Source organism: Amphimedon queenslandica, unplaced genomic scaffold, assembly GCF_000090795.2.
Source record: "Amphimedon queenslandica unplaced genomic scaffold, v1.1 AMPQUscaffold_13500, whole genome shotgun sequence".
Taxonomy (NCBI): domain Eukaryota; kingdom Metazoa; phylum Porifera; class Demospongiae; order Haplosclerida; family Niphatidae; genus Amphimedon; species Amphimedon queenslandica.
The window spans coordinates 123,967-137,822 of record NW_003546264.1 but is presented as its reverse complement, the minus strand read 5'-3'; the positions used below and the strand labels follow the sequence as shown (position 1 = coordinate 137,822).

Below are 13,856 nucleotides of genomic sequence, written 5' to 3'. Positions count from 1 at the left end.
GTTCTTCATTTGTGATTCGTTATAATTGTATTTTTAGCAGCATTATTATTATTATTATTTTGTTGTTATTATTATTATTATTATTATTTCTGAGATGTATTTGTATCATTTTTTATTCCAATTAATAATAGTTTGTAAACTTTAAAAGTTGGCCATATTGAAGCCCCGCCTACTCTGAGCCACACCCCCAGACACTCATCAGCAATAAACAATGTCTGGCAGCTCCAGGAGTGACTGTATTTGTAACGAGAAGGAGCCCCAGGGGGAGGGTAGCAGCTGGTCTTATCCGGAGTGGAAGGAGGGAGCTGATAATTTGAGCTTGTTTCAGAAGCATGGCTACTTTATAGTCCGTAATCTCATCAGTCCAGAGGAGATTGAGGGAGCCAAGGGAGCCATTAGCTCAATCGTACAGAAATGGTTCCAACAATTGAAATCAAGCGATGCAACTGAAGAGAAAGACTGGGAAGAGATAGCTAACAGGTGAAAGAACCTCGGAAAGAACACTATTGTTATTTTATTGATAATAATTATTATTATTCTCTTTAGATTGCCTGATCTTCAAGGTAGAGATGCTTCAGAAGATGATGAGCTCTCCATTCGGAGGCTCTTTAGGATGGCTCTACATGACGAGTTCTTTGCTCAGTTCTGCCGTCATCCTAAGATCGTTTCCATGGTAACAGAGCTCTTAGGCCCTGACGTCAAGTTGCTCCAGTCCATGAGTTTATTGAAGCCACCTGGTACCTTCAGATACCAACTGGTTTATGTTAAATAACTCCGCCCACCTCCTCTAGGTTCTGGTCAGAAGAAGTGGCATCAAGATAACGCTTACTTCCGTCTTACTCCAGCAAGGGTTCTTGTTAGTTTGTTTATTTATTATTTATTATTATTATTATTATTATTATTAATATTATTATTATTATTATTATTATTAATATTATTATTATTATTATTTATTTATTATTTTTAGGGTGTATGGATATCATTAGATCCAACGGACTGTGCAAATGGATGGTAATAATTCATTTATTAATTCATTAATTTATTTATTATTTACTAGTATGCACATGTTACCCTGTTCCCACGGCAGTGGAGTGTATCCTCACTCTGCCCCAGCTAGTAACCACATTGACTACTCACTGGTGACTATACCCCGCCCTAATGATGTGAGTTAGCCACACCTACTGACCACACCCACTACCACGATCCATAGGTTGTTCCTGTGATCATGAGCCCAGGAGATGCACTCGTATTCCACGGAGAGACGGCTCACTATACCCCACCTAATGTCACTGGCACTAGGTACCAGCTGTAACCAATTATAATTAATTAATTAATCTGCCCCTCCCACTAGGCGTCGCTCCATTCAGTTCCATTATGCCTCAAGTCATTGTAAACCCACAAAGTGTCCGAGACAAGAGGGAGAGACCCACACTGACCCCACCTTACCCACGGACCCTGAGAAACCCCATTACTTTGACTGTGACCCACAGTGCAATGAGCCGGAGTACTGGTACTACAGGAAAGCTGAAGTCCTAGTTGCCGGGAGAGAATTTGGAGGAGACTTTATTTGAAAACTGCAGCTGCATAACAATCTATCGCTAAAATTACAGCTTTATTATTGTTATTCTGTTTATACTCTATGTTGTTTCTATTTTTGCTACAAATTGTTTTATTAATGTTGTTATATTGAGAGATATACATGTTCATAATTTTGCTGATAAAATATAATAATAATCATAATAATAATAACATTCTGATTGTTTATATATCATATGTAGTACTGTGTGTTGTCCTTAAATGATGTAGATGCTATAAATTAATTAATTAAGTAATTAATTAATCTTCCAACGCAAAAATAAAAATTATTTGAGTAAGAGAAAAAAGAGAGGGGCCAGGCCTGGGAATATTATCAGACCCTTTTTGTGGAGATTGATTTTAATCTCTCGCTGATGCTCCCTTCATCTAGAAAAGAAAAAATATTAATTATATAATTAGACAGATTGCTTGCATGGTTCTAGGTTTTTAAATAGCTAAATTACAGCCAAGTTTCCCTCCGGGGGGGTTAAAAGCCCACTTATTATTATTATTATTGCTATTATTATTATTATTATTTTATTATCATCATTACATCTTTTAATGGTTGTTCTGTCTCCATGAGTTTTAGCATCTGATGATAGCAGCTGAAACAAAAGTAGAGAGAGATGATATCTTCTTATTATCTAAAAGTAACAATAATTAATAATAATAATAATAATAATAATAATAATGTTTTAATACTTCTTCATTATTTAGAGTCCCTTCTTCAAGCATTGCTTGCTTACACTAGATAAAAATGAAGATACAATTAAAAATAAATAACAATTATTATTAGTATTCTTACCATGTCTACCGCCTGCCAGAAAATCAATTTCTCAGCAATAACAGTTTTATGTTGCTGCAAAATACAATAAAATAATTATAATTATGGTGGGTGTGGCATTGTGACATACGGAAGGCTGTTGCTGTCTCCTTTTAGTGAGACATTTGGAGTATAACTCTCTAGCTACTTGACCTTTCTGAAGACAATGCTTCTGTAAGGAACGGGCCTCTTCAATCACTAAAATAACACACAAGTACATTAATATGTATCAGAAAATGTAATAAAAATTGGGAGTGATTTCGGAGCCAATTTTTGGAAAAAACCATGGGCTATAGTACAGGGATTTTTCAGAATTTTGACGTTTTTTAAAAACGGCCGTAACTTGAAAAATTGAAGTCGAAATCAGCTGAAACTTTCTACGTAGCATAAGTACATCAATATGTATCAGAAAATGTAATAAAAATTGGGGGTGATTTTGGAGCCAATTTTTAGAAAAAACCATGGGCTATAGTACAGGGATTTTTTCAGAATTTTGACGTTTTTTTAAAATGGTCATAACTTGAAAAATTGAAGTCAGAATCAGCTCAAACTTTCTACGTAGCATAAGTACATCAATATGTATCAGAAAATGTAATAAAAATTGGGGGTGATTTTGGAGCCAATTTTTGGAAAAAACCATGGGCTATAGTACAGGGGTTTTTTCAGAATTTTGACGTTTTTTTAAAATGGTCATAACTTGAAAAATTGAAGTCAGAATCAGCTCAAACTTTCTACGTAGCATAAGTACATCAATATGTATCAGAAAATGTAATAAAAATTGGGGGTGATTTCGGAGCCATTTTTTGAAAAAAAACCATGGGCTATAGTACAGGGATTTTTTTTGAAATTTGGAAAAATACCAAATGTAAATGAAAAATGTAATAAAAGTTTGGGGTCATCTTGTGTGGCTCACCTTTGCTATGCTTGCCCTCTGGTTCCAGTGAAGCTGCTGCCAGTTCCAATTCATATTCCTTAAAACCATCCTCAATCACTTTAGCGGCTTTAACACAAAGTACCAACTGCTCAGAAAACCTTTGAGCATGATCTAAGACCCGCCCAGAATCACCCTAACAATAACAAATAATAATAATAATAATAATAATAACGATAACAAATGATGATGAATGTACTATTGATGATGATAAGAGTAACATTGGCCCTTGTCTACTCTTGGCCAGTTTAAGGAGTTCCTGTGCTATAGCAATGGAGACACTCAATGAAGACACTCCTTTACTGAGGGCAGACACCTAGAGGTAGAATATCATTAGGTGACTATATTCAGCCAATACTCTTCATTAAATACCTCATCAAGCTGTAACGAGAACATCTCTTCACTGGTCCAATCATCAAGTGGGCGTGGCTCCGGACTCTCCAGTGAGCGTGGCTCTGGACTCTCCTGTCCAACAATAAACAAACCCCGCCCATTACCAGGAGACTCTTGAAGCTCCTCCGCTTTACGGTGAGGTATCTCGTTATTCAATAACGTATTAAATCCCTTATCACTATTATTAGTATCCGATCCCATTAATAAACTTTGACTAATTAATTCTGTTGAATCACACATTGCCAGGCCTGTTGTGGGCGTGGTCGATGGCTGAGGCACATCCTTTTGCTCAAACAGTACTGTAAGTTTAGTGAAACTGTTCTGCCTGGAGGAGCGTTGACTAGCTCCGCCCACTGGAGAAAAGCCTGGCCTTGATATCGGACTGGAGCTCTTTGAATGTAAAGGAGGCGTGGCCTGAAAAGAGGAGGGGCTAACAATATACTGAGTGCCAATACCAAGTTTAACGAGAGAGGAGAAAGGGGGCGTGTCTCTTCTGATTGACGAAGGAGAGAGAGAAGAGGGCGGAGTCTGTCTCAGTTCCGAGAGAGGACCACAAATGCTTGAGAAATGAGGAGAAGATGGAGAGTATTGACTGGAAGAACCTTCTTTAGAGCCTTGCGATGAGGGAGACAACCGAGAACTAGTTGATTCTAAAAATAGGCACTACATGATCACGTGATAGTCACATGATACAATACATTACCTGCCGTAGCACCAACCAACACAAAATCCTAATAACAAGAACAATTATTAATTAATTAATTAATTAATTACTTCCAAGTCTTTGGTAGGTGGGCTTTGAATAGCTGTGAATATAATTATTAATTATTATTAATTATTATTAATTATAAATTATTAATTATTATAAATTATAAATTATTAATTATTCCTTACTGCTTCCGATGGCGTGTGACACAGGAGGTCCTGAGGAAGGGGAACAACGTTTATGACCCAACGAACCAGACCCAAGCTAGATAAGAAATTCATTATTATTATTATTATTATTATTATTATTATTATTATTATTATTATTATTATTGTTGTTGTTGTTGTTGTTTTTGTTGTTGTTGTTAGCTAACTGGAGAAGTGTATGGTGATGTGATTGAACGTGATGAAGACTGTCTCCTTTTAATGGGAACAGGAGATGACTTAGCATGAAGAGAAGGTAAAGACTGATCTGGAAGAGATACTATCAAGAGAGAGAGAGAAAAACATTCTGTGTACAATCCTTGTAACTGCTTTTACTTTTATCATCGTTAGACTCAGGCTGTAGAAATGGATGAGTAATAAGAGAACCTGAGGGAGGGAGGGAGGGAGGGAGAGGGAGAGCATGTCATATTATTCAAATTACATTTCACTACCACATTCTTACTGTGTGATATCCTTTCCTGTACATTCTTCTTTAATAATTTCAGCAACAGGTCAGCTAGCTTTGGAGAGACACCTTCAGGTATTCTATAAACAAACAAGTAAACAACAACAACAACAACAACAAACATTACCTTGGTACCAAAGTCTCTCTGGCATACCTTCGTCTTAATGCATGAGGATTAGATGCCTGAAGAGATTAATAATAATAATAATTATTATTATTATTATTATTTTGTTTATTAACAATAGGACAACAGCTGCTGGATGCGTCCAATAATGGTGTGACAACACAGTAAACAGACACGATAACTGCTAGCGCATAATAGACACATAGATTAACTGTTACTAAATATAGTAACACAGAGATTAGCAGTAGCTAAATATAGTAACAGCTAAGCATGTGCCCAATACATGCTAATGTCCATTGGAAGGTGTAGGTACATGTATTGATACAATGAGCCAAATTCACATTACAATGTACTAATGACAGCTGGTAGTATTCCCTCCTTTATCTCAATATGGCAATTCACTTTATGAAAAGGTACATGTACAGACTAGCCTCTATATAATGGACACTTCAAAGGTTGCTCTGTTACACAGAGGTGTCCTTTATGTGGAGGTTATTTTATACAGTAAGGAATGTAATTGGTACACTAGGTGCTGTCCGTTAAATGGAAGTGTATGCTATAGAGAGTGTCCATTAAGAGAGGCTACACTGTGTACTTTCCTAACTGCCATTACCTCAAAAGGAGCACGCCCCGTCAGACACTGGTACAGGATAGTACCTGTGCTCCATAAGTCTGCCTTGTTGTCATAGCGATGGCCTAATAATATCTCCGGAGCCTAGAATTAATTAATAATTCAGTAATTGACTCCACCCATTACCATATATAGCGGGGAGCCACAGAGTGTCGCTGCCATGTCAGCTCCATTGAGATAACGAGCGAAACCAAAATCAGCTAAAAACAACAACAACAACAACAATAATAATACATTATATAATTAATTAATTAATTACCTAGCTTTATTGTAGCTGATTGAAAGGACGCTGCAGGTGTTTTATTTGGCGGATAAGAAAGAAGCAAGTTTTGTGGTTTTATGTCTCTATGAATGATACGTCTTTTATGAATAACCTGTAATGCATTGGCTGAGGGAAAGGGAGAGAGAGAGAAGGGGGGAAGGGAAGGAAAGAAAGAGGATATAAGTAGGAAGATGCTCTTATCTCCTTACAAATATTTTTAATTAAATGTCTAATGGATTCTTCTGAAAGCGTCTTCATCTCTATAATAAGTATAATTATTATCAATTGACCACACCCCCTTTTACTTTGCAAATATTCCGCAAGATCACCTCCATTACAAAACTAATAAATAATAATTAATTAATATTGCCACACCCACTCACCTCCATAATTAAATATATTTCGTTAGACATTTCTTCATAATGATACAGCTGGACTATATTAGGATGCTTCAGATCCTAAAGGGGCGGGCCAGGAGAAAAGGAGGAGGGGCCAGGAGAATGATGCAATAGCATATCCTAATTACCACTTATTTGGTTGCCATGGTTACCTTAAGTATGGATATTTCATCTTGTCTTGCAGTTGAGAGCTTCCCTGGAATGTTCTTTAACAATATCTGCTTAATGGCGACTGCCTGTCTAGTCTATTATAAAAGGACAAACAAACAACAATAAATAAATAAAATAATAATAATAATAATACATGTACATGTAAATTTGTGCTCTTTATAATATTAATTAACATGTCTTTGAAGCATATTTCAAGAAAGATAATGCAATTATATATACTACAGGATCACAATCACTAGTAAACAAAGAGAGAGAGGAAGAGGGGGGAAGGGGAGAGAGAGAAGTTCTGTACTTGTCTGTGCTGTCCCTTAAAGACAAGAGCAAAGGCTCCATGCCCAATGAGTTCTCCTGGCCTGTATTGGTACTCACCAATAGACTGCATTGTACTAAGAGAGAGAGAGAGAGGGAGGGAGGAAAGAGAGAGGGAGAGAAGAGAGTGCTGAAGGGAGACAGAGAGATAATACTAATAAAGGTAACGACCAGAGGATTGTATTTACAGAGACTCGAGTGAGTCAGGAGAACAGGCAATCAACGGTGGAGAAGAATCCTTTTCCTTCTCTTCCTTTCCATGCAAGTGAGACAGAATGAGCGAGCACTGTGCGTGTAAATGAATGAATATGTACACAAACTAAGTTAATATGCAAAAATAGCAAATTCGACGCAAATACAAAATTACTACCACACCCACTGTAATCTATGTTAAAATAGAAACTACCAAATACGGTCAATTAAATGTGAGTGGGTGTTGATTGTGCGTGGGTGGGCTCGGCATGGGTGGGGCTGCTGGAGGTGTGTTGCTAAAAACAGGTTTGTCATAACCTGTTTCCCATCTCGCAGGATGAAAGACGCAACGTAGCTACATTAGATCATTAGTTTTAAGTAGACATCATTTTCATTCTGTCCGTTTAGAGCTGAAACCAGCCCTATTCCCTCTCCTAATAGATCCCCTGGCCACTGCTGTGTAACATAAAGTATGCCTCGAGGTGACAAAGAAGTTGTTGTCTCAGACTCAGAGCCTGGCAAAGTGGAGCCGCAGCAAGGCGGAGAGAAAATGCCGTCCCCAGCTCCGTCAAAGAAGATTTTCATGGAGGATCCCTCGGAATACAGACCAGAGCTAAAGGACATGTTAATAGGGAAAGATCAGGAAGAATTTAGAGGATTCTACAATGTAAGAAAGAGCAAGGACTTGTATTGAAAAGTACTATTGCTGTATCTCTCTTGCAATGTGATGTAAGACGGCATGTATCTTTCTCTTGGTAGGAGGATAATGAAAGATATGATATTGTGGCTGAGACTTATTCACAGATGCATTCAAAGCAAACCGTTGAGTTTGTGAAACACATGGTAATGAATAATAACTAAATTGACGTAATAAATTATATCATGATGATATCATTGATTGTAAATTATATTAATGTTGTGACCATGAGTCCTTTTGATGTTTATCTTTCTCCTTTAGCATGAGAAATGGACTAAATTGACACATTTCAAAATGACGATCATGGAAGCAGTTGAAAAACTTGACGAACTAGTTGATGAATCCGACCCAGACGTAAGAAACAACTAACAATACTAATAATAATAATTACTAACTCCTCCCTCAGATTGCACTCCCGAATTCAATCCATGCTTTCCAAACTGCGGAGAGAATCAGAGAGGCCCATCCTGATAAAGACTGGTTCCATCTTGTTGGTCTGATACACGACCTTGGTAAAGTCATTGCTCTTCATGGCGAGCCACAGTGGGCCACCGTGGGGGATACCTTCCCTGTTGGCTGCCAGTTCTCTAACAAGTGTGTATTCCCGGAGTATTTTGATAACAATCCTGATAGATCCCACCCAGTTTACAGGTAAGGACAGGATGTTTGTACAGACTAATGCACCTAATGGTCTTTGAAGTCATGCATGTTGGGATATTATTGGGATATTGTTGGTCATATGACAACTGTGTTTGTTAACACAAATTGGAATTGAATTAAAATATGTTCGTACCCACATTCCATCGATTGTTTGTTATTGATCTCACATACAACATTACCTCCTACTACCTCCTCATTAATATTCATACCTCCTCATTAATATTCATAACATGCTCCCCAAGTCCCCAGTCTCCACTCTCCACAATGTCTGTTGAGATTCATATCCACCTGCTACTGAACCATGAATAAGAGAAAGAGTACTAAATGTACATCAGATATTGTTGAATTACTTTCATTGTCAGGTACATGTACATTTTATCCTTTCCTCCTCTGCCAGGACCCAGTACGGTATGTACGAGCCTAACTGTGGCCTAGAGAAGGTCCAAATGTCTTTTGGTCATGATGAGTACATGTACCACGTCCTGGTGGGTAATGGTACCAGCCTACCAGTAGAGGGTCTGTACATGATCAGATATCACAGCTTCTATCCCTGGCACACTGGGAATGATTATGACTACCTGTGCAATGAGAAGGACAGGAGCATGTTGGAATGGATCAGAGAATTCAAGTTAGTGACATTACCTTTATATTGATCAGTTCTCTTCTTCTTGCTGATTCATTAAATGGTTGATTCAAATACATGTAGATTAGAGTTGGTAGCATTCCATCTCTTAATTGTGTTACAATACATGTACAGTACTTCTATAGTTATACACAATCAATAATAGTACTAATTTCACACTCTCTCTCTCTCTCCAAAATAGTAAATTTGATTTGTATTCAAAGGCGGACAGTATTCCTGATGTTGAATCAGTGAAGCCATACTACCAATCTCTCATTGATAAATACATACCAGGTGTATTGTCCTGGTAATAATAACAACAACAACAACAGTGTTGTTGTTGTTATTCTCTGCAGTTTCTGTTTCATTTTGGTTAATGATGATGATGCATTATCAGCATTTCATTATTATTATTATTCATTAAAATGTTCTATAGATGTCATCTCTACATTGTCTCATTTTTGTAAAAATCAGCATAATGAACTATAATTAATTATTTATATTTATTGTTTTGTTGGTGATAATTTTTCACTGCCTCGAGCTCTCATTAATCGTTCCACTATCTCCAACTTACGCATACCCAGCAGGCCCTTGTCTCCGCCTACTGCCACGCCCTCTCCTTCCTTTTTCGCTGAAGCTTTCGTCTTGAACAAATCAAGCAAAGCATTTTGTTCACTTTTTCGCAAACCCTAAAGGGTTAAATATTCAGTAGGTGTGGTCAGTGGTTGCCATGGTTACCTTCATCTCCAGTATTTTATGGAAGTTGTTGGTGTCATTGTCTCCATGCATTATGGAGAGGTAGTGAGACACAAACTCCTCAGCATGATCATGGGGGGACATTACAATCTAATGCACACGTATAAATTATTATTATTAATAGTCCATTTGTGTTACCTTGACGATAAGCTCCGCCTTCTCCATCCCAGTATTAACGAGTTTAGTATAACTGAAATATCATAAAACAATTATAATTATTAATACATGTACATGTACGTACGAAGCTGGAGCTTTACGAGTTACAGCTGCTCCAAGAGTTGGCAACTCAATTAGGACAGACTTGAGAGAATGAGTATCCAATAGCAACTGGAGGAAGGAATTTATTGATCAAAAGAGAGACGGAAATATGATAAAAGCTAAACCTCCTCTAACCTGTTCAGCGGCTATAGTGCTAATGGGCTTACACTTGTACAGGTGGGTTATAAACAGTGGGATAAAGACACTGGCAGTAGGTAGCATTAAGATATGATAGTCTCCGCTCTCTTACTTTGCAAATTTGTGACAGAAATTAATGAAATATTTTCTAACGGAGACCAAAGAGTCTCTAATTAACGGTATGGTCTGTCTCAAGTGGCCAACAACTAGCGAAACGTAAGAACTTTGATCACCAACGGCTTCAACGCTACCCCAGGACAGCTGGAAAAGGCAGTATAGGTTGATGACGTATTTCACTTACTTTAGTCATGTTGATGAAAGCGTTTAGACAAACAGACTCCAAGTCTTGTACTAAAAGTTGAACACAAGTCGAAGTCAAACTAAACAGTAAAATATAAGATATCAAAATTGTGTTAAGACTGTGTTAACATGCATTAGCATTTCACTGATATAAGGATCAATAGTGTGTTAAGATGAATCAGTAGTTACCTCCTGAAGGTCTCACATTCTGAAGTGAAATCAACTTTATCACTGAACTGCTCATCAATCTTATCCTTTAGTTTTGACTCCAACTAAAAGTGAAGACATTATACATTCATGTACATGTACATGTAACACACATGAATGTACACTGTACATGTAACACACATGAAATTACACTGTACATGTAACACACATGAAATTACATGTACATGTACATGTAATTTCTATAATTTCCCAAATTTCTGCAAAATGCATCAATTTAATCATTAAAACTTAGACAGCTGAACATGTACATGTACCAGTACCTGCATTGTAGTTTCCAGGCAGTAATCTGCAGTACAGAGTATTGTACAAACTAATGCCAAGTCATCATTTGTTAATTTTGATTCAGAGGGCGTGTCTCTTTTAATACCGGTCAGGGTCAGTCTGGCACCAGAACTGGAACTACTGACTCTAATTATAAGGACATCCTAATTAACAAGAAAAGTAACAATTTCTTTACTTCGGTAGACTTCCTTCGAGTATTTTCGTAGCGTACTCTTTCAAATATTTTTGAAATATTTCTGTGAGGCTGAGTAGAGGGTGTCCAGTAGACAGAGATGAACATTGGACCAAACACTTTTTGTAAAATATGAAAAGATCGGCAGCACTTGGGAAGGCTACCACACCTTCTCCTTTCTTAGTCGGACCAGCTGACTTCATATCAGTAACAAAACTGGCCATTAAGTCAAATAGATTCCTGTTATGATCATGTGAGGATCATGTGATAATATAACCACACCCACTTGTCTTGTGACTCAATGTACACGTTCAGATGAGGCTCGAAACATCGTGAGATCATACCAAGAAAAGGGGAGGAGTCCTGTGTGACTTTACTAACAGACTAATAAATAAATAAATAAATTAATTAATAATTACATGTCCCCACCTCTTGCCCCTCCTCCTCTTCCATTTCTTTCTTTGGTTTAACTTTCTTTGGTACAAGCTAATTAAAGTTTCAATACTAGCTGTAGTTAATGGGTGTGGTTTACCGAAGCTATGTAAGTACTACTGATGAAGCGTTGGGCCAAGAATTTTTCAAAAGCAGTCGTTTTTTGGATGGCAAAAAGGAGGAGCTTAACTTCCAGCTGGTCGGATTTTGCTTTCATAACATTTGAGAGTCCCTTTCTATAAAAATAAATAAATAATAATAATTATATAGTACAGCACATTTTGAAGCAACTTTAAAAATTCGTAAAAAAATCCAATTTTGATCGGAATCAGCTCAAACTTTCTACACAACATAAGAACATGTATATGCATCAGAAAATGTAATAAAAATGGGGAATTCTCTACTTTTCATTTTTGGCAAAATTCGGCCTAAGACCATGTACTATAGTACAGGGACTTTTGTCCGATTTTGGAGCAATTAAAAAAATTCATAAAAAATCCAATTTTGATCGGAATCAGCTCAAACTTTCTATACAACATAAGAACATGTATATGCATCAGATAATGCTCTTAATAATTATTACTAACTTTGTCATTTTACAAAACTCAATACATATTCTTTCTGGCATGTACCAATCAAGAGGAAAAATGGCGGCACATTCTTCCTCATAATTCAACAAGGACCTCTTCATCCAGCTGTACCTCCTATCAACCTAGCCATACCATATTCTATTTATAAAGACGTACATTTCAATATTACTTTATCAAGCCAGGACGGCTCAAGACTTTCATGAAACAACATGTCGTAGTCTGTCAACTGCATCTTAATAAACCACTTAATTAACTCCTCCCTAATTAATTAACACAATAAATTAATAATTAATTATTTATTACTTTGCTGTTTGATCAACAACATCCAACACAAGACAGGCATCATGAAGCTCCGCCTTAGCTCCACCCTATAATTAGAATAATTAATTATTAATGAATACTATTACACTTAACAGCTGTTCCTCTTATTGAAAACGCCTTTTCAAAATCAACTTTAATTTGAGCAGCAAGATCATGTTTCATTGATGACAACCTATAAATTAACCATTAATAACCATTAATAACTAGTGTCACATGACTGCTAACCTGTCTATCAGGTACTTTATTTGAGGTATTGTTTGATATTTCTTAAATTCCTCCACGACATCGTCAGCTCCTTTCAACTGACTGGCCACCTGGGCGTACTGTCTCATTCGCATGTTACGACTGTAAATGAAATACTCTATTTAATGCACATGTATTGCATATCTACAAGCTCTATTTAATGCCCATCTACAGGTTCTATTTAATGCCCACCCCTCACTCTATCTCCTCAAGGTTTATGACGAGCAGTCTCAGTTTCTCTAGGGTCCGAATAGAGTCCGTTAAATGCTTCTTGGCTATGTCCATCTGCTTAATGTCACCTGTGATCTTCTTCACCTATGCACATGTATTGCACATGTATTATTGTATTTAGTCATGTGATGGTCACATGACTGACCATCATTTCTGAATGCTCTGCCTTTTCCTTAATGTTTGATATTCGCCTGAAGAGTTCCTCAATTGTACTCTGAGCATCTTCTAACGACTAATGATAATAATAATAATAATAATAATAATAATAGTAATAATAATAATAATAATAATAATAAAAATCTCACTTGTCGTCCATCGTGTCCAGATTCGGCTTGTTCCCTTACAGTGGTCCGTATCTCATTATCAAGTCCATTGATTCTAGTTCTCATTCTGTTCAATGTATCGTCTACTGACGCTAGCGACTGTTAATAATTAATAAATCAATGGGTGTGGCTAGACTATCATTATAATGAAGTTAAGTACCTGCTCTGTGGGGAATAAAGTGTTAATGTATTCTATTGGATCAAAGTCAGTGGCGTCCAGAGGGTCTTTCTCACTAGAGAAAACCTACAAAAAGTAGATATACGGTAAATAAACGGTAATATAGACCTCTTGTATTGCTGCCTCCACGTCAGGAGAGTACAGGACGGACTGTAGCTCCTCTATCATATCTGTACTCCAGTCGGCGGCCATTTTGTATCTCTAATCAACGCCCACGTATCTAGTCACACCCCATTTTAAG

The 13,856-nt window shown here is 37.0% G+C and overlaps 4 protein-coding genes across 4 annotated transcripts; 2 read left to right on the top strand and 2 right to left on the bottom strand.

Annotated features, from left to right (window-relative positions):
* Positions 1-131: 131 nt before the first annotated feature.
* Positions 132-1,680, top strand: LOC105316730 (phytanoyl-CoA dioxygenase-like). Its single transcript, XM_011411857.2, has 7 exons — positions 132-480; positions 547-737; positions 792-856; positions 968-1,011; positions 1,058-1,163; positions 1,211-1,299; positions 1,352-1,680. Exons 1-7 carry the CDS (start codon positions 212-214, stop codon positions 1,569-1,571), a joined length of 984 nt encoding a protein of 327 aa, XP_011410159.1. The 5' UTR covers positions 132-211; the 3' UTR covers positions 1,572-1,680.
* A 16-nt stretch (positions 1,681-1,696) lies between these two features.
* LOC100640446 (serine/threonine-protein kinase ULK1-like) lies at positions 1,697-7,306 on the bottom strand. The gene is made up of 24 exons (XM_003384118.3): positions 7,181-7,306; positions 6,976-7,122; positions 6,665-6,757; positions 6,498-6,572; positions 6,420-6,456; positions 6,324-6,374; positions 6,112-6,240; positions 5,979-6,052; positions 5,835-5,936; positions 5,225-5,280; positions 5,095-5,177; positions 4,968-5,018; positions 4,802-4,911; positions 4,617-4,692; positions 4,497-4,528; positions 4,426-4,453; positions 3,702-4,372; positions 3,529-3,645; positions 3,312-3,465; positions 2,490-2,596; positions 2,381-2,434; positions 2,278-2,322; positions 2,129-2,219; positions 1,697-1,962 (listed from the first exon to the last, which is right to left on the bottom strand). Exons 2-24 carry the CDS (start codon positions 7,063-7,065, stop codon positions 1,910-1,912), a joined length of 2,379 nt encoding a protein of 792 aa, XP_003384166.1. The 5' UTR covers positions 7,066-7,122; positions 7,181-7,306; the 3' UTR covers positions 1,697-1,909.
* Positions 7,307-7,490: 184 nt separating this feature from the next.
* Positions 7,491-9,714, top strand: LOC100635262 (inositol oxygenase-like). The gene is made up of 6 exons (XM_003384079.3): positions 7,491-7,851; positions 7,944-8,027; positions 8,143-8,235; positions 8,288-8,532; positions 8,939-9,169; positions 9,366-9,714. Exons 1-6 carry the CDS (start codon positions 7,657-7,659, stop codon positions 9,472-9,474), a joined length of 957 nt encoding a protein of 318 aa, XP_003384127.1. The 5' UTR covers positions 7,491-7,656; the 3' UTR covers positions 9,475-9,714.
* Positions 9,592-13,856, bottom strand: LOC100640319 (vacuolar protein sorting-associated protein 53 homolog). Its single transcript, XM_019993174.1, has 23 exons — positions 13,724-13,856; positions 13,598-13,681; positions 13,420-13,536; positions 13,260-13,346; positions 13,083-13,198; positions 12,866-12,985; positions 12,734-12,812; positions 12,623-12,687; positions 12,489-12,579; positions 12,317-12,441; positions 11,830-11,965; positions 11,727-11,783; positions 11,584-11,681; positions 11,301-11,537; positions 11,104-11,251; positions 10,805-10,887; positions 10,617-10,695; positions 10,428-10,576; positions 10,313-10,382; positions 10,161-10,246; positions 10,058-10,109; positions 9,902-10,009; positions 9,592-9,852 (listed from the first exon to the last, which is right to left on the bottom strand). Exons 1-23 carry the CDS (start codon positions 13,805-13,807, stop codon positions 9,667-9,669), a joined length of 2,457 nt encoding a protein of 818 aa, XP_019848733.1. The 5' UTR covers positions 13,808-13,856; the 3' UTR covers positions 9,592-9,666.